Source organism: Pipistrellus hanaki (genome assembly GCF_964339955.1).
Source record: "Pipistrellus hanaki genome assembly, chromosome: 7".
Classification (NCBI taxonomy): domain Eukaryota; kingdom Metazoa; phylum Chordata; class Mammalia; order Chiroptera; family Vespertilionidae; genus Pipistrellus; species Pipistrellus hanaki.
The window spans coordinates 41,599,248-41,619,310 of NC_140509.1; the positions used below are offsets into that span (position 1 = coordinate 41,599,248).

The 20,063-nt window shown below is 40.6% G+C and overlaps 1 protein-coding gene across 6 annotated transcripts in view; it reads right to left on the bottom strand.

The window, feature by feature from the left end:
• SRSF12 (serine and arginine rich splicing factor 12) overlaps positions 1–20,063 on the bottom strand; it is a 140,226-nt gene that overhangs the window by 11,565 nt on the left and 108,598 nt on the right. Inside the window, exons 2-5 of one of the 6 annotated variants that reach the window (XM_084890452.1) lie at positions 15,276–15,385; positions 5,385–5,491; positions 3,978–4,079; positions 3,697–3,838 (exon numbers count right to left, since the gene is read on the bottom strand). In XM_084890452.1, the coding sequence (XP_084746578.1) occupies positions 3,697–3,838; positions 3,978–4,079; positions 5,385–5,491; positions 15,276–15,340 (416 nt within the window). In that variant the 5' untranslated portion in view covers positions 15,341–15,385. Of the gene's footprint in view, positions 1–3,696; positions 3,839–3,977; positions 4,102–4,913; positions 5,260–5,384; positions 5,492–15,275; positions 15,524–20,063 lie in introns of those variants that run through there. The other 5 variants (XM_084890451.1, XM_084890453.1, XM_084890454.1 and 2 more) reach the window with 5 other exon arrangements.

The following is a 20,063-nucleotide window of genomic DNA, read 5'->3' on the forward strand; positions in this document are numbered from 1 at the left end:
GACTTCCGGCTGCTCGCCAGGCCTAAACAGAGCGAAGGTATCTGCTTCAAGTATCCGAATGACGTAAGTGACCAGAGGCGGGGTTATGTAGATGAGCACAGCGCGGTGACTGCTGGTTCGAGTGTCTTAACAGAGCAAAATTTCCTCTGGATATCAGGAAGAATGTATCTTAGTCTCGGTCATATAAACAACACTGCAACTTAGAATCGTAGGGCAAAAGAACTCTCAGTATAATTAACCATAACCTTAAAGTGTGTTGAGGACGATGGTGGTGTGCCAAGCGAGGCCCAGAACTCATACTTACCTGGCAGGGGCGATACCATGATCATGAAGGTGGTTTCCCCAGGGCGAGGCCTACCCATTGCACTCCGGGTATGCTGACCCCTGCGATTTCCCCAAATGTGGGAAACTCGACTGCATAATTTGTGGTAGTGGGGGACTGCGTTCGCGCTCTCCCCTGTGAGTCTGTTTCCCAAGGACAGCATTTGACTGAGTAACTTGCCTGCTTATCACGAAGGGGTTGTACCTAAAGGTCCGTTTTTTTAAGGCCCAACTGCCTCTTTCCTTGCACGACCCCTACTGGGGACATGCCTGCAACCAATGCACGTGCTCCCAGCCCACCACGGGGGGGCCCCCCCTTCTTTATTCTCAGCGCCTCCTCAACTTTGATATATTAAACTTTCATTTTATGTGTACTAGCCACATCATTATAAACATGTGGCAAATTATACATGTATAGTTTATACTATATATAGTCTTTACGTGCATAGTACATGTAATAGAGATATATACTAAAATTCATAGTAATGTGAATGATCTGTTGAACATCATTCCCTTACACTATTCATGTCCTCTGTGAAGCCAGAAGCAATACCAATAGTATTGTGTTTTTCTATATACAAGCATGTAAATTTAACTCTTTAATTTCCTCTCACTATATTTTAAGTACTGTAAGTTTAATTTTCTATTTGAATATGGAAACTTTATGTCAGAGTCTAAATATCAAATATCAATCAATGGGAAAATCCTTTAGCCATGGGATAAGCTGGATTATTCTCCATAGGCTCAAGGGATATTTATATTCTTTTTTTTTTTTTTTTTTTAATATACTTTATTGATTTTTTACAGAGAGGAAGGGAGAGGGAGAGAGAGTCAGAAACATCGATGGGAGAGAAACATCGATCAGCTGCCTCCTGCACACCTCCTACTGGGGATGTGCCTGCAACCAAGGTACATGCCCTTGACCGGAATTGAACCCGGGACCTTTCAGTCCACAGACTGAAAGGCTGACGCTCTATCCACTGAGCCAAACTGGTTAGGGCAGGATATTTATATTCTTATACTATCAGAGAAAGTATGATAAAAAGGATCAAATTCCAGAATATGACTTGTTTCTAAATTTTCCTTCACCAATCTTGATAAGAGTCAATCCTGACCTGGATTCTCTTGTGTTTAAAAGAAGCTTAAGGCTTTCTCTCACCTTCATGCCTCTAAAGATAGGCCAAAATCAAAGCATTTTGTTCATACCCAGGAGAGGTACTGATCTGCCATGTAAGAATCTGAATCTGAGATGTAGGGCTCTGAGTAGGCCAGCCCCATTTTCTAGTAATTAGGATTCTTGTATTTTAAAGTCATAGAATGTAGATATAGTTCTCTCTTCCTATTTTCCCTTCCACTGGCTGGAAGGATTGGTGCCAGGCTACACTCTCTCACCAGCTCTAGTACATATATCCTATTTTGAGCTTTTTCTTGTCTAGGTACATGAGCCTAGTCTTAAGAGTTGAGGAATGGAGTCCTGGCCAGTGTGCTCAGTGGATTGGAGTATCATCTTGTACACTAAAAGGTTGTAGGTTCAATACCCTGTCGGGGTGTGTATGTGGAATAGCTAATAGATGCCTGCCTCCCTCCCTCCCTCTCTCTCTCTCTCTCTCCCTCTCTCTCTCTCTCTCTCTCTCTCTCTCTCTCCCTTCCATATCTAAAATCACCTCTTAACGGTTTCACGCCCTCGACACCGCAGGGTTGAATCCTCCGGGCAGACTGCGTGGACCCCACCCGTTTACCTCTTAACGGTTTCCATATCTAAAATCAATAAACATATCCTTGGGTGAGAATTTAAAAAAAAGAAAGAAATGTAGCTAGTGTAATGGAGGAAGTGAATTTAGAAAGAGTTGAAGAACGAAGGACTGGAGTGAAAGTGAGCAATTCCGATGCTAGTCTAAATATTGATTATTCTTTAAGAACAGAATTCACTTTAAAATTCTATAAAAAATTCTCTATGAAAAAAATTCAGCATTAAAACTCATAAATAGTACAAATGTTTTAAGAACTTAGGCATGTTAATACAACTTATTTAAATAATTTCATCAAGTAATTAATTTCCATTGTGATTTACTATTATTCTAACAGAAACAAACAACTGGCTAGCAAAATAGGTAACTTGCAAATATTCTGAAAAATGTACTAGTCTTATATCTTCCTATAATAGTACCATACTTGGAATTTGTTTTTAAAATCACTAACTTTTATAAATATATTTATTTACATTAATTTTAGTGTCAACCACCATCCCTTCTTACGAGCTTGTAATCACTAGCGACATTGGTGTGAAACATTCTTTAAATCACTTTAAAAGTATGTTTTTACTAATTTTTAGAAGGAAGAGGACAGAGATAAGCATCAATGTGAAAGCGTAACATCGAACAGCTGCCTCCTGCACACCCCATAATAGGGATCAAGCCTGTAATGTAGGCATATGCCGACAGGGAATCCAAATGGCAACCTTTTAGTGCACAGGACAACACCCAAACAACTGAGCCACATCAGCCAGAGGAGAACTTAACATTCTTAATTGCTGGATTCACTTAGGAAATTTTTATTTATTTAACATTCCTCATTTTTATTTGCCAAATATACATTTTTTAATATGTTGCTTTTTTCACTATGTATTATGTTTCCAGTCAAAAGGTTGAGTCCCGAGAAGAAACAGAAGAAAAATAAATAAATAAAAAGCTTAATATTGGGAGGTATTCAATAAGCCTAAATTAATCTTTCTACAAAAGATAATTCTTTATGAATATTAAACAAAATTATTATGGTGCTCTGTACACGTGTGTGTGTGTGTGTGTGTGTGTGTGTGTGTGTGTGTGTTTATTAATAACATTTTATTGACTTCAGAAAGGAGGGAAGAGAGAGACAGAAATATCAATGATGAGAGAGAATCATTGATTGGCTGCCTCCAACAGACCCCTTATTGCAGGATCGAACCTGAAACCCAGGTAAGTACTCTGACTGGGAATTGAACTGTGATTTCCTGGTTCATAGGTAGATGTTCAACCACTAAGCCACACCAACCTGGCTCAAAGCTCTTTAAAAATGTTTTCCAGCCCAGGCTGATTTGGCTCAGTAGATAAGAGCATCTGTCTGCAGACCAAAGGGTCCCAGGTTCAATTCCGGTCAAGGGCACATACCTTGTTTGCAGGCTCCTCCCCAGCCTGGGCCCTGGTTGGGCACATGCAAGAGGCAACCAACCAATGTGTTTCTCTAACATTGATGTTTCTCTCTGTCTTTCCCTTTCTCTTCCACTGTCTAATAGATCAATGGAAAAATATCCTTGGGTGAGGATTAACAAAAACAAACAAATGTTTTCCAGAAAAAGTAGAAAATTAAGTTTTCCATACTCTTGTGTTTGATACTCACTCTTTAAGGCTATCAGACCGCCTCCTATTTCTTTCCCAAGAAGAACTTCTACTTCGAGTTCTCCGTTGGCTGGGGCTTCTTGACCTCCTATGATCACTTGGAGAACAAGGATGACGTTCTTTTGATTTCATTTGGCCTGGTGCTGGAATATGAAGTGCAAGACCTCAGTCACAACCGCTCAAATAGTATTCTTTTCTAGAATAATTTTAAACTAAAAAAATCTGTTATTGCTAAAATTCATTCTGCTGAGTAAACAAGATCTAACACTTAGTCACACTTACTTTTGCGATCACCTTGTGCAAACTGTATTTCAATTTGACGGCCACATACCCACTTTCTATTGAGATTATAAAGAGCATCTTCAGCATCTCGAACATCTTCGAATATGACTAGCTGTTAAGGACACTTTGAATGTCAGATATCAAGTAAAAATGTTATTTTAAAAGAATTATTTAGGTGACAGAAAATTAATAGAAAAAACAAGTTGAAGTTATGCTCACATCTATATAATATAATATGAATAATAAAAAAATTTTACTTTTATTATGAAAACAAATGCTCATGATTTAAAAGAGTGAATCTAAAAATAAAAAAGAAACAAATGTGCAACTATGTTTTAAATGTATACATTAGTATAAATGTGCAATTTATGCTATATAAATAAATTATAAATGTATAATTTCAAACATGTCATGAGAACAAAATACTAGTAAGTCTAACATTGCCCTGCTCTCAGGTAAAAAATTCATCAGGTTTTTCACTAAAAGAAATCAACATGCAGAAAGCTTGTATTCTGAATTTAAATTACTCTTTCTAGCAAAAAGCTTTTTAATTATGATACTTTAGAGCAATTACTTATAAGCAAAATGCACACACATAACTGAGCTAAAACACATTTTCAAAACTGATTTAGTTCTTTAAAAATGATATTTAGCTTTGAACCTATTGCTTTAAAATATCTTTATACTTTTATTATTTGGGGTATAAGAACAAAGAAGTAATCTGTACATATATGGAATTACATATATTGATTTGTAATAACCCACTAAACTCCCTTATCTATGTAAATTATATATTAAACCTAACTAAAATAGAAATAAGCTATATAAAATGAATAGTTGTATTTTAGGAGGTTATTCACTGGTTTAATTTTTTTTTTTTAATAGAAAACAGAAAAAGCCAAGAAATGCAATACAGTATGAGACTTTGGCAATTACCTCAATGTCACTTGATCTTGAACCTTGACCTTTACTCTTTAAGGCTTGCAAGATGGACTTTATAAGAGACGAAGAACCAACAAAATCAGACTTGGCTTTGACTCTGGAACTCTGAGTAAATGTAGGAAAGCCGAAGTCTCAACCTGGTGTTGGCTTTGTCTTTTGCTTGATAAAGACTTCCCTCTTCCAGGTCTTTATCTCTGTGTCCACCCTCCCTCTTTACTCCTTGATGCTTGAACTTTAGGTGCCTTTTGTCTCGCCTGCTCGGTTTATGCTCGGATTCTAGCTAACAGGTTGGTTCAAACTGGGGGGCTCTTGCCAGCTACTGTGGACTGCTTTAGATTTTCTGAGATAAAGAAATAAACACATTTAATTAGGCAATATTAATCTCATAACATATGCTCCTGAATACATATATGTAATATGCACATGTATGCAGTATATTCAAATGCACACAGTAAAATAAAGGATATTGAACATAAGCAAATCCTCTTGGGCGGCGGGTGTAGAAGTCAAGTGGGATGTAAACGTCTACTATAGGGCCATACCGACCAAACTCACGACGCAAGTCCTCAGGCCTGAATTGTTTTAGAAATAAGGCAAAGAAATATAAGTAGCTGGATTAAAATATCATGCCTACAGAAATCCAGTTGAAACCCTCAAAAGAAAGTACATCATCTGTACTAGCGTTACCTAAAAATATCTCTCAGAAGACTCACCCAGGGTTCACAAATGAAAGGGGGGGGAAAAAGAAGAAAAATTCTCGGGCCTCACTTTCAGAGATTCTGATTCAAGAAATCTGGATTAGAGGTTAGAAATCTGTATTTTTACAAGCACTCCAGGTGGCTGTCATGCCTACTCAGGTTGGAGAAACAATGACCCACATCTACCCCAAAGTTATTCCTATCACAAGATTTTTCAATGGTCATATAAACAGTCCTAACTATTAACTATTTCAGTAAGAACATACTTATGAGCTTCATTAGAATTTCATATTTATGTTAGATCTTGCTTTCAGAGCACAAGAATTAAAATTTAAAAAAGTCCTAAAATCGCCTGGCCACTAAACAGTGGTAGAATATCAACCTATGAACCAGGAGGTCACGGTTCAATTCCCAGTCAGGGCACAGGCCTGGGATTGCAGGCTTGATCCCCAGTGTGGGGCGTGCAGGAGGCAGCAATCAATGACTCTCTTTCATTGATGTTTCTATCTCTCTCTCCCTCTCACTTCCTTTCTGAAATCAATCAAAATATATATTTAAAGAAGTCCTAAAATCATTTCTCAGATTTTAAAGAAAAATGGGTATTTTTACATTAAGCATAAAGCAAAATAACTACTATATTCTCAAATTTGACAAGTAATTTTGAGCCTTTTATATGCCTTTTACTGTGACAGATATTAAAGAGGAGATACCGAAGAAATACATAGCATATTTGTCTTCATAGAGCTACAATTTAACTGAAGAGACAAAATACTTAGCATTGATATGTGACAGTTATGGTACATCTATATGCTAGTTTCTGCTTGCCTTAACACCACTTAATTCTCACAACTCCATGGCTGTTTACAGATGAGGGCACAGATAGATTAACTCACTTATGGTCACTGAACCAGCAAGTGACAGACAGAACTGGAATCAAACTCCCACAGTTTGACACTAGTGTGTGTTCTTTTTTCTTTTTCTCTCTTTAAAAAAAATTTTTTTTTAATTCATTGATTGATTGGAGAGAGAAAGAAACATTGATTTGTCAGTACACTTATTTATGCATTCACTGGTTAATTCTTGTATGTGCCCTGACCAGAGATTGAACCCATAACCTTCACATATCAGGACAACACTCTGAGCTAACCAATACTGCGTATTTTTTTTTTTTTTTTAATGTTTAGGTTACTCTGCTTTAGTTTTTGTTTTGTTTTTTAAATAGATTTTTTTATTGATTTCAGAGAGGAAGGGAAAGAAAGAGATAGAAACGTCAATGATGAGCGAATCATTGATCAGCTGCCTCTTGCACACCCCTCACTGGGGACTGAGCCCGCAACCCAGACATATGCCCCTGACTAGAATTGAACCCAGGACCCTTGAGTCACAGACTGACACTATCCACTGAGCAAAACCAGCCAGGGCTCCTTATGGAAATCTTAAGAAATTCAGCATCAAGCTATGGGCACAAAACATGGCTTTTATTTTTATAAAATACTAGAGGCCCAGTGCACAAAATTCATGCACGGGATGCGGGGTGTCCTTCAGCCCAGCCTGCACCCTCTCCAATCTGGGACACCTCGAGGAATGTTAAACTGCCCGTTTAGACCTGATCCCACCAGGATAGGGTCTAAAGGGCAGTCGGACATCCCTCTCAATCCAGGACTGCTGGCTCCAAACTTCTCGCCTGCCTGCCTTCCTGATCACTCCCTAACCACTCCCCTGCCAGCCTGATTGATGTCTAACTGCTCCCCTGCCAGCCTGTTTGCCCCCAACTTCCCACCTCGGTCGGCCTGGCCACCCCTAACTGCCCTCCCCTGCAGGGTTGATCACCTCCAACTGCCCTCCCTTGCAGACCTGGTGCTTTCCAACTGCCCTCCCCTGCTGGCCATCTTGTGGTGGCCATCATGTGTCCACATGGGGGCAGGAACTTTGACCACATGGGGGCAGCCAGCTTGTGTGTTGGAGTGATGATCAATCTGTATATTACTCTTTTATTAGATATTTTTATTGAGTTCAGAGAGGAAGGGAAAGGGATAAAGAGATAGAAACATCAATGATGACCTCAAATCCACATTGTTCCTATAGTAACAGCAGAAAGAAGCAGCTGTGAGGAGCTTGTCTCCTAACAGTGAGGATCTGAGCTATGTGCAGGAACTCCCATGAATTGAGACTTTTCATTCTGTTTTATCAGAGTGCAGATAGGTCTTATTTCAGGAAAAGTAAAACAGTCATTTACAAAAGAAAGTCAATCTGTGTCCTAAGCATTTTAATAAAAAGTTAAAACAAACAAAATTAAATAAATAAATTTTTTTTAAAAAAGAAACATCAATGATGAAAAAGAATCGATTGGCTGCCTCCTGCATGCCCCTCACTGGGGATCGAGCCTGCAACCCCAACATGCGCCCTGGCAAGGAATTAAACCAACAAACTCCTGACGAATGGATCAGCCCTCAACTACTAGGCCATAGCTGGCCCTTTATAATTTCATCTTTTACACTTCAACTGGTAATCCAGCTCAAATTATGATGTGAACTAGAAGTTAGTTAATTTTTTCCTTTTATGGATATCCAGTTATTATGGCATCATTTGTTTAAAAGACTTTCCTTTCTCTACTAAATTGCTTTCATGCCTTTGTCAAAATCAATTGACTCTGTAAGTGAGGATTACTTATGGACTCTCTATTCCGTTCTATTGATCTACTTGTAAATCCTTAGGCCAGTATCACACTTTCTTGATTACTGTATCACTCAGTAAGTCTTTAAGTCAGTAGTATAAGTCTTTCAGTTTCAGTAACCTTTTTCAAGACTCTGGCTATTCTACATCCTTACACTTTCAGAATTAACTTGTGAGATTTTATATTTTAAAAAGCCTGTGATCAGGAATGCTTTGAATTATAATATAATTAGTTTGGGAGAAAAATTAAAAACTCAGTATTTTGTGTTCTAATCCAAGAACATGGTATATCTATCAATTTATGTTGGTCTTCTTATTTATTTTTATTTTATTTTTTAGAGAGAGAAAATATAAATTTGTTGTTCCACTCATTTATGCATTCACTGGTTGCTTCTTGTATGTGCCTTGACTGGGTTTTGAACCTACAACCTTGGTATACTGCGATGATGCTCTAACCAACTGAACTATCAGCCAGTACTTATGTTGGTCTTTTTAATTTCTCTTGGCTATATGTTTGGTTTTCAGTGGAAAGATTTGTTGTTTGTTTGTTGTTGTTAATCCTCCCGGGATGATATTTTTTCCATTGATTTTTTTTTTTTTTTTTTTTTTTTTTTTTTTTTTAAGAGAGTGGAAGGTAGGAATAGCAGCGGGAGGGAGAGAAAGAGATTGAGGGAGAGAGAGATCACTGTGAGACACACATTGATTATTTGCTTCCTATACACTTCCTGATCCGGGCCGAATCTGCAACCTAGGTATATGTCCTTAACTGGAAATTGAACCTGGGACCCTTTGATACATGGGCCGACACTCTAACCAGTGAGCAACTCTGGCCAGGGCTAATTTGTTTTTTTAATTTGCCTCATGGAGGGTTTTTTTTTTTAACACTGTTTTTAAAGATATATATATATATTTTATTGATTTTTTATAGAGAGGAAGGGAGAGAGATAGAGAGCTAGAAACGTCGATGAAAGAGAAACATCGACCAGCTGCCTCTTGCACACCCCTTACCGGGGATGTGCCCGCAACCAACGTACATGCCCCTGACCGGAATCGAACCTGGGACCTTTCAGTCCGCAGACCGACGCTCTACCGCTGAGCCAAACCGGCTTCGGCTCATGGAGGGGTTTTGAACTTGATTCCCTATGTGCCGATGGGATGAACACCCAACCTAGGTATGTGCCCTGATGGAGAATCGAACCAGTAACCTTTTGGTATCCTGGATATTGTGCCAACCACCTGAGCCACCCAGCCAGGGCTCACTGGTTGATTCTTGTACATGCTCTGTCGGGATGGAACCCGCAAGTTGGCATATGGAGGCGATCTTCTAACCAACTGAGCTATCCAGCCAGGGCTCAGTGCAAAGTTTTAATATTTTGGTTTGTTGTTAAATTATTCTTAAGTATATTTTTGACATTAACATAAATGGAATTTAAAAAATATTTTACTATTTTCAATTATTTGTTGTTAATATATAGAAATAGAACTTTATTAAGTTTACCTTGCATCCTGATGTTATTAAGACTGATTATTAGTTACCATAGTTTTATATAAACAAACATGTCATCTAAGAATAGGGACAGGTTTTACTTCTGCCTTTATAATTTTTATGTCTTTTATTTATTTTTCTTGCCTTGCTGCATGGTTAGGATCTGCAATAAAATGCTGAAGGGAGGTTGTGAGCCTGGGCATCCTTGTCTTGTTCTGGTATCAGTGAGAAAGCATTCAATGCTTACCATTAATATGGTGTTAGCTATAACTTTTACATAGGCTGAGGAAGTCCCCATTTATTCCTCGTTTGCTGATACTTGTTGAATTCATGAAATCTGGTTGAATTTTAATGTTTTTTCTTACATCACCATCAATGTTAACATCAATATAGTCTCATTCACTGTAACCAAAGAATACTACTAAGTATGTCCAAGAGAGGTACCTACTGATCATTCCTCCCAACCTAACATGATATTTTACATCAAACTGGGAATGTTCTATTTGGGATTTGGACATTACTTTGTTCCATTAGAAAACTGTATCGGAGATTTTTTTAAAAATTACTCTTCTACACAATAAGAAAGCAAAGATATTAAAATTAATATTCTTCCTGATCCATCTCTTGTTTTAGTAGTGAAAAAAAAGTAACAAAATTGTAAAGCATAAAAGTTTGCTCTGAAAGTAGAGCTTTTTTTTTCTTTTTATATTTTTATTAATTTCAGAGAGGAAGGAAGAGGAAGAGAGAGAGAGAAACATTAATGATGAGAGAGAATCATTGATTGGCTGTCTCCTGCACACCCTGCACTGGGGATCCAGCCTGCAACCCAGGCATGTGCCCTAACTGGGAACCGAACCCTGACCTCCTGGTTCATAGCTCGACGCTCAACCACTGAGCCAAGCGAGCCGAGCATAAAATATATATATATATAAAATATATATTTTATTGATTTTTCACAGAGAGGAAGGGAGAGGGATAGAGAGTTAGAAACATCGATGAGAGAGAAACATCGATTAGCTGCCTCCTGCACACCCCCAACTGGTGACGTGCCTGCAACCAAGGTACATGCCCTTGACCGGGAATCGAACCTGGGACCCTTCAGTACACAGGCTGATGCTCTATCCACTGAGCCAAACCGGTTTCGGCTAAAATATTGGGTCGGCAGCTAAGTAATTGCGGGTTTCACACATATATGGCTTCAGTTGAATTTTTAGTTTGCAGACGTAGTACAAATGTAAAACACATTTTGTTATTTGATAGTTGGCTATTCAGCTGTTAATCAGTAAAAAAAGTTTTTTGATCTGTTTTGTAGTTTTCGTTTGGCGTTCGTTGAAAAATGGAAAATCAAAAGGAACATTTTCGTCATATTTTGCTTTTTTATTTCCGCAAAGGGAAAACGCATCGCAAGCTCATAAAAAGTTATGTGCTGTTTATGGTGACGAAGCCTTAAAAGAACGGCAGTGTCAAAATTGGTTTGCCAAATTTCGTTCTGGTGATTTTTCACTCAAAGATGAAAAACGCTCTGGTCGTCCAGTTGAAGTTGATGACGCCCTAATCAAAGCAATAATCAATTCAGACTGTCACAGTACAACACGTGAGATTGCAGAGAAGCTTCATGTATCACATACATGCATTGAAAATCACTTAAAACAACTTAGCTATGTTCAAAAACTCGATACATGGGTTCCTCACGAACTGAAAGAATCACAGTTAACGCAACGCATTAGCAGCTGCAATTTGCTAAAGAAACGTAATGAAAATGATCCATTTTTAAAACGACTGATAACTGGCGATGAAAAATGGGTTGTTTACAACAATATCAAGCGGAAAAGATCGTGGAGCAGGCCAGGTGAACCAACTCAAACAACATCAAAAGCTGATATTCATCAAAAGAAGGTTTTGTTATCAGTTTGGTGGGATTACAAAGGAATTGTCTACTTTGAACTCTTACCACCCAACCGAACGATCAATTCTGATATCTACATTGAACAACTAACGAAATTAAACAATGCAGTTGAAGAAAAGCGGCCCGAATTGACAAATCGAAAAGGTGTTGTATTCCATCATGACAATGCAAGGCCACACACATCTTTGGTCACTCGGCAAAAATTAATGGAGCTTGGTTGGGATGTTTTGCCACATCCACCATATAGTCCTGACCTTGCACCATCTGATTACTTTTTGTTTCGATCTTTACAAAACTCCTTGAATGGTAAAAATTTCAATAATGATGATGATGTCAAATCGTACCTGATTCAGTTTTTTGCTAATAAAAACCAGAAGTTTTTTGAACGTGGGATTATGATGCTGCCTGAAATATGGCAAAAGGTCATTGATCAAAATGGGCAATACATTACAGAATAAAGTTATTTAGTTCCATGAAAAAATTCTTTTTTTAAAAAATCCGCAATTACTTAGTTGCCGACCCAATATATTTTTAAGTCTTTCTTTAGTTCTTATGTTCAACTGCATTCCTAACAAATTTTATGCTAACCCATTGTGTCTCTTAATGTCTTGTCCTTTATCACACATATTTAAATGACCACTTCAAAGAAACATTTTAAATAAATTTTGGCTTTGTTATAAACACTTTTACTAAAGAAAATTTGAAAATAGGAAAGAGAAAAACCGTGCAAATAGATTTCTTTCCAGGTTCATTTTTTATATGTATTTTCTCCTTTCCTCATTTTTAAGTAATTAAAATCATACAGTATACATCATTTTAAAACCTGTTTGTTTTATTTTCACATTTACCCCAATGATTTTCTTTATAAGCATCCTAAATGTTAAAGCTAATTTTAATGTCTAATGTCATACTGCTAGTTAATTCACACTATATGCCACCTTGTATAAAAAGCTATTAGTATAGGTTACATGTGTGATTCTACTTTCATAACACTACTCAGCAGCTGTGCAATCTTAGTTAGGCAAGATACTTAATCTATCTAAGCCTAAATTTATCTGTAAAATGGAATTATTAAGAAACATGTATTATATATATTGTGAAAATTTAATTAAGATAATATAGATAGTGTTTAGTATAGCATCAGGAATACAGCGAGTACTCAAAAATGTTAACAATTGTTATTTCATTAATATAATCCTTCTACATTTTGATTGTCCCCCAGTAGCAGAGTTAAGAAGTGGTGAAAATGGAAAGGAAAATCAATAAACCTCAATTATCAGTCTTGATTATCTTGATTAGAGGTCATATGTCACCTGCAGGTCAGGTGTCACCTGTAACATGTGTTTTATTTGGCCTGCACAATGTTTAAACAGTAAAAAAAAACAAACCAAAAACCCTGTTTAAACATGAAACTGACAATATTTCACACCTTTTATTTTTTAATTTTATAAGGTTTTTTACATTTATTTCACAATAGATGTATAATACATGTTTCTTTCTTTTTATTTTTTATTTTTATTTTTATTTTATTTTATTGATTTTGTACAGAGAGGAAGGGAGAGAGATAGAGTTAAAAACATCGATGGGAGAGAGTCATCGATCAGCTGCCTCTTGCACACCCCCTACTGGGGATATGCCCGCAACCAAGGTACATGCCCTTGACTGGAATCGAACCCAGGACCCTTCAGTCCCCAAGCCGACGCTCTATCCATTGAGCCATACCGGTCTCGGCTATAATACATGTTTCTTAATAATTCCATTTACAACTTGTCTTCTGCCAAACTGAAGACAATTGCCAGGAGGCAAGATCTCAAATGCAGTATTTTACAGCTTTTAAATCTACAAAAAATCAAATTTCATATGCTTTAATGTAATAAATGCTACCATTTTGAAACAGAGCATTTTACACAGACAAAATACAACTTTCTGACTTCTTTTGAAAATTAGGAAGAGATGGCAACAAGTCTAATTTCTTATTGTGTAGAAGAGTAATTTTTAAAAAATCTCCGATACAGTTTTCTAATACAGTTTCTACTAGTCTATATACTAGTTATCAGCTGGAGCTTAGCAGCAGCAGCTGTCCCCGGGAAATGGCACATCTTGTTTCCATCTGTACAGTCCATACCATCCTATTGTGTCTTACAACCTGACAACTTCACTCATTCCTGTTACCTGGCTGGCCCCTGTGGCCATTAGAATTGGAAACCGCTAATTTCTGTAGACACACACTCTGAGGAGACACGATAAGCATTGACTTCGATAAGTGTGTGTCTACAGAAATTCAGTATTCAAGGAATCTGTTTAACTGTGGTGGGTTTTTGTTGTTGTTGTTTGTTTGCTTGTTTGTTTTTGTGTGTGTGTTTTACCTTATCCAAATTATAAAAGTTGCTTGTTTTCCCTGTAATGAATTGATAAACAGGTTGAGAGAAGAAATGTAAGCACAGGCATCTTTTAGAGATCAAATAAGGTAAATTAACTCACTGTCTGCAGTTGTGACATATATAAAAGTAAGTCCCTAACCAGTTTGGCTCAGTGGATAGAGCGCTGGCCTGCGGACTCAAGGGTCCCAAGTTGGATTGCAGAGTGTGCAAAGGAGGCAGCTGATCGATGTTTCTCTAGCATCAATGTTAATAACTCTCTATCCCTCTCCCTTCCTCTCTGTAAAAAAAAAAAAATCAATAAAATAAATATATATTTAAAAAAATAAAAGTAGGTATCAAATTTAAAAACACTTAACATTTGCTCCTCAGAGGTAAATTGTGATGACAAGAGATGGCTCTGGAGTGGAGGACTCCGTGTATCTGTCTGTGAAGGCCCGGGTAAGGCATTTAAACTGGGCTCCGCTTTCCCCTCTGTGCAGTAAGATAACACCTCTGAGGGGGCATCTCTATGGAGGCCGGGGTGGGGGCAAACCCCCTCGGGCTCCTCTGAAGGAGAAAGGGCTACCTATAGGAAGAAGTTACTTGTTAAGACCTACGTTTGGGCACCATGTGGACAGACTTCTCAGGGGGTGGTGGTGGTGGTGGTGGTGGTGGGCAGACCGAGAACATCCACAATGGACCCGCGAAGTCCATGCAAATCCTTCATAACGGGGGTTCCTAGCGCATTCAGAACTTTAAGGAAAACCCTAAACATCTCACTATGGGAGTTATCCTCTGCGTACAGTGCAAAACGGAGCAACGAAGGAAACCTAACCGGCAGCCCTGCCAGGAGACAGCCTGCGGGAGGGGCCGGGGCCCCAGGTGCGCGTTCTCCGGCGCCGCGTCCCCATCCCGCGTCCGGGCGGCGGGCGCGGCCACAAAGCGGCCCAGCGCGGCGCCGCTCGGCCGGAGCGGGAGGCCCGGCGGCGGGGCGGGGCGGGGCGGCCCGCGGTCCCCGGAGGGACGGGCACCGCCGGGCGGCCGGGCGGGCGGAGGCGCGGTCCGCGGGGCGCCGAGCGGCGCGGGCTCCCCCGCCCGGGAAGGGCTCCCCCGCCCGGGAAGCAGCGGCCGCGCCCACGGAGCGCGCGGGGCCGGGCCCGCGAGTCCCCGAGGCGCGGCCGCACCCCCGCCTTTCCTCCCACCGCGCCCCCACCTGCGGCCGCCGCCCCTCACCTGGTGGCGTCCGCGACGTTCCTGACGAACAGGGAGGTGTTGGGGGGCCTCGTGTAGCGAGACATGTCCGCGTCCTCCGTCCCCGCCGGGCCTGCCCGCGGCCACGTCCCGCGCCGCCGCCGCCGCCGCCGCTCCGCGGGCCCCGCGCGACCCCCTCCCCGCCGGCCCCGCGCAGCCGCAGAGCGGGCGTGGGGGAGGGGCGCGGCGGCCGGGCCGCGGCCGCGGGTGGGGCCCGGGAGCCCGGAGCCTGGGGCGCTGCGGGCCTGGGCCGCGGGGTGCGGAGTGGGGGGCGCGGGGCCGGGAGTCTGGGGGGACCTAAGGCGGGGCCTGCGGGAGTCGGGTCCGCGGGGATGCTGGAGGGGGCGATGCGGGGTGCTGGGGTCCCGGCATCTGAGAACGGAGGTGGGGCGGCGTGGGAGGCCCGGAGGAGTGCGCCCGGCCCGGCGGCCGCCCTGGGTGCGGGGGCTGGTGGTCCCCAGGAGTCTGCGTGGGGCAGTGGGTGTCAGAGGGTGCAGGAAGGGGGGCCAGGGGTGCTGGGTGCTGAGGTGGGTGAGCCGGGCTGGAGAGCATGGAGTGGGGAGAAGGAAGGTGAAGGTGAAGGAGGCGTGGGCCTGCCTTCCCCTCTCCCAGCCGCTAATTCTCAGCCCTGGACCTAGGCGGTTCTTCTGCCTCCTTGTCCCTTCAGTCTTGAGCCTTGACCCTTATGTGGGGAGGATATTTCCAAGACCTCAGTAGATGCATGGAACCTGGGATAGCACCAAGCCCTATGTATACTGTTTTTTTTCTTATATATTTATATCTATGATAAAGTTTAATTTATAAATTAGGCAGACACAGTAAGAGATGAACAATAATCTGTATATATAAAAGGTGACTAACCGACCGGCAGGTACATAGAATGTGCACTGGCAATTTAAAAATAAATGTTGACTCCGCATGTGAGATACATATAAAGCTCTCACCAGTGCCAATTGCACAGTATGTTTTGATGTGTCATTGTCGATCGTGAATTTGGTGGTCCTTGTTGACATTCTGAAGCTGAAAGAAAGCAGCGTTATCAGAATATGTCTGAACACCAACTATTGGCACAACTGTCCCCTCCTGACACCGGCCTCCCGTTTAAATTAATTCAAAGACAGTTTCCCATGATGCCAGCATTTGGGATGACTATTAATAAATCACATGGAGCCAAGACCGGTTTGGCTCAATGGATAGAGCGTTGGCTTGGGGACTGAAGGGTCCCGGGTTCGATTCCGGTCAAGGGCATGTACCTTGGTTGCGGGCATATCCCCAGTAGGGGGTGTGCAGGAGGCAGCTGATCGATGTCTATCTAACATCGATGTTTCTAACTCTCTATCTCTCTCCCTTCCTCTCTGTACAAAATCAATAAAATATATTTTAAAAATATATAAAATAAATAAATCACACGGACAAACTCTAGACAGAGAAGGAATATTCCCACCTGAATCTGTTGTTTGGACATGGTCAGTTATATATTGCTCTCTCTCAAGTTTGAAGAGCTTGTGATGTTAAAGTTGTAAATACTTCATCACAAGGGAAAGCAGGCACTCCAAAAGTGTATTGTGCCAATAGTTGGTCTTCAGAATACCTATGAGGGGCCAGGTGGCTGCGGCGTAGCATAACTAACTTTTCTTCCATTTCTTAAATCGATATAAGTAGCCTAATTATCAACTGTAATTAAGGTGTCAAATCATGAAAGACTAGTATGTTTTAAATTCATTAACTTGTTGTTTTTTTTTACTATCATAGTGGAGAACTAGAACTGTATTTCGGTATGTATAGTGAATTGAAATTTGTGTGATGTAAAGTATTTTGAAGGTAAAAATTTGAGATTAATTTTTCCCCCCATATTTAAGTCATCCTAGATAATAAAAAGCCAATATGCAAATTGACTGATCAGCACACCGAGGGCAGACCTCAACACAGGAGCTGCCCTCTGGAGGTCAGTGCACTCCCACAGGGGGAGCACTGCTCAGCCAGAAGCCAGGCTCACGACTGGTTGCACAGCAAGTGGTGGGAGCCTCTCCTATCCCTTTGGCAGCGCTAAGATTGTCTGACTGCAGGCATAGGCCAGCTCCCCAAGCCGTTAGTTGGACATCCCTCAAGGGCTCCCGGACTGTGAGAGGGTGCAGGCTGGGCTGAAGGGGCTTCCCCCTGCCCCCCATGTGCACGAATTTCGGGCACGGGGCCTCTAGTTTTTATATATCCTGATAGTGAATATCATCTTATGCTCTGAATTCACTCTCCAGCAGATGGCGCTAGCTCTCCTCAAGTAAGAGCTGCTCTGGTCTACCCTTTTTTTTTTTAAAGGTACCATGACCTTGAAGATGAAAAGTGATGTGGTTGTCTAGAATGTATAAGCATCCTTCTGTTGCCCCTGCACTTTGGTTTATTAGACATCATTCCACACAACCCAGTTGGAGAATCTATGGTGTACCTTCTTATGAACTTGATTTCTTTCACTGTAGCTATAGCAAATAACTTTAAAGTTCATTTATATGGTAATAATGGATACTATTTAGCTTTTTCATTAAAGTTAGTTGAAATAAGGCCTGTCCCTAAACATGACATTGGAAAAAAAGAAAAAGAAAAAAAATTACTTAAAAATGACATTGGGTCTTGAGAATTTGAAGGTGGGTGTTTCTTCCTAACTTCATTTGACAACAGTTTAGGGATGATGTGCTGTTGTTAAACATAGCACTTGGAACTGGAAATGAAAAAAAGTGATGCATGCCTCCTAATTCTGAAGGACCTAGCCCAATATTTCCATATTTAAGTCATTTTTATATATCCTTTGAGGTTTTTGCCATAATATACTTACTATTTTTTTATAAAAACTTTTTTAAAATATGTATTTTATTGATTTTGTACAGAGAGGAAGGGAAAGAGATAGAGAGTTAGAAACATCAGTGAGAGTCATCAATCAGCTGCCTCTTGCACATCCCCTACTGGGGATATGCCTGCAACCAAGGTACATGCCCTTGACCGGAATCGAACCCCGGGCCCTTCAGTCCTCAAGCCGACGCTCTATCCATTAAGCCAAACCGGTTTCGGCTATACTTACTATTTTTTTAAAATTAGCTTACTTTTACATTAAAAGAGCGCTTTTTTAAACCAAATATCATGTGGAAAGAGAACATATAAATTCTGGCCAAATACTTTGATCTATAAAGTTTCAAATCCTGAGACCTGCTCTTTCTTTAAAGGGGGAAATTATTGGGATGATAAACACACAATACAATATACAGGTGATCTATGGTAGAATTATATACATGAAACCAGTATAATTTTTTAACCAATGTCATCCCAATTGATTCAATTTTAAAAAAGTGAAATTAATTACACAACAGGAAGCTACTAAAGCTATCCTAGGACCAAACTAAAACTTTCTCCCCAAAGTAAAAGGGCAGTAACTCTTATACTATGCAATTCAGTATTTAATGCTTCATTCGTATAACATGTAAAACCATGGATAGTACCATCATCGATGGTCAGTGCCCTGTACTTTTGGGAGACATTCTAGCTCGAAAGAGACATGCATGTAAACAAATCATTACTGTACAGTTTCACTAGTGCTACATAAAGATATTTCAGAGTGCTATGTAGGGTATGATGGAAACAGATTAGTTATCTATGGGAAAGGGAGACTGAAAGTCATTTTAGAGAAAATTGATATCTGAGCTATTTATTGAAGGATGAATATAAATACCAAGAAACAGAAAAAAAACATGGCATTTGGGGGGAGAGTGAACTAGATGAGCACAGGCATAGTGTAGTGAAAGTAGTATGGTGTGCTGAACTTTAGGGGAAGGAAGAATGAATGCTAACAGGGTTGGGATGGAGGTTTTGAGTGGCTCTGTCTGTATACCATGCCAAAGAGCTTTGGCTTAGTTCTATTGGTAATGGGACTCCATCAAAAGTTTTTAAGCAGGAGATTAGGAAGATCAGATCTGTGTTTTATAAGGACGATTCTGACAGAAATGCCAAGGAGGAAGTACAGTACAAGTAGAGACTGGCACAGCAGATCAGTTAAAAGGTTCTCGCATGTGATATATTTTTCTCTTAAAAAAAAAAAATGTTTCGCCAAAACCAGTTTGGCTCAGTGGATAGAGCGTCAGCCTGCGGACTGAAAGGTCCCAGGTTCAATTCCGGTCAGGGGCATGTACCTTGGTTGCGGGCACATCCCCAGTGGGGGGGGGGGGGTGCAGGAGGCAGCTGATGGATGATTCTCTCTCATCGATGCTTCTCTCTATCCCTCTCTCTTCCTCTCTGTAAAAAGTCAATAAAATATATTAAAAAAATGTTTCTTAAGTCAGACAGAGTAGGACAAATACTGTATAGTCTCACTGATATCTGGAATCCAGGAAATAAAAAGCCCTGGCCTGTGTGGCTCAGTTTGTTGGAGTGTCATCCATGCACTGGAAGGTGTCAGATTCAATTCCCAGTCAGGGCACATACCTAGGTCCAATCCCTGGTTGGAGCCAGTAAGGAAGGCAACAAATCAGATCCATGTGTCTCTCTTACATTGATGTTTCTCTCTCTCTCTTCTTCCCTCTCTAAAATCAATAAAAAACAAATTTTATAGATTTTTTTTATTGATTTTGTACAGAGAGGAAGGGAGAGAGATAGAGAGTTAGAAACATCGATGAGAGAGAGTCATCGATCAGCTGCCTCTTGCACACCCCCTACTGGGGATATGCCCGCAACCAAGGTACATGCCCTTGACTGGAATCGAACCCGGGTCCCTTCAGTCCCCAAGCCGATGCT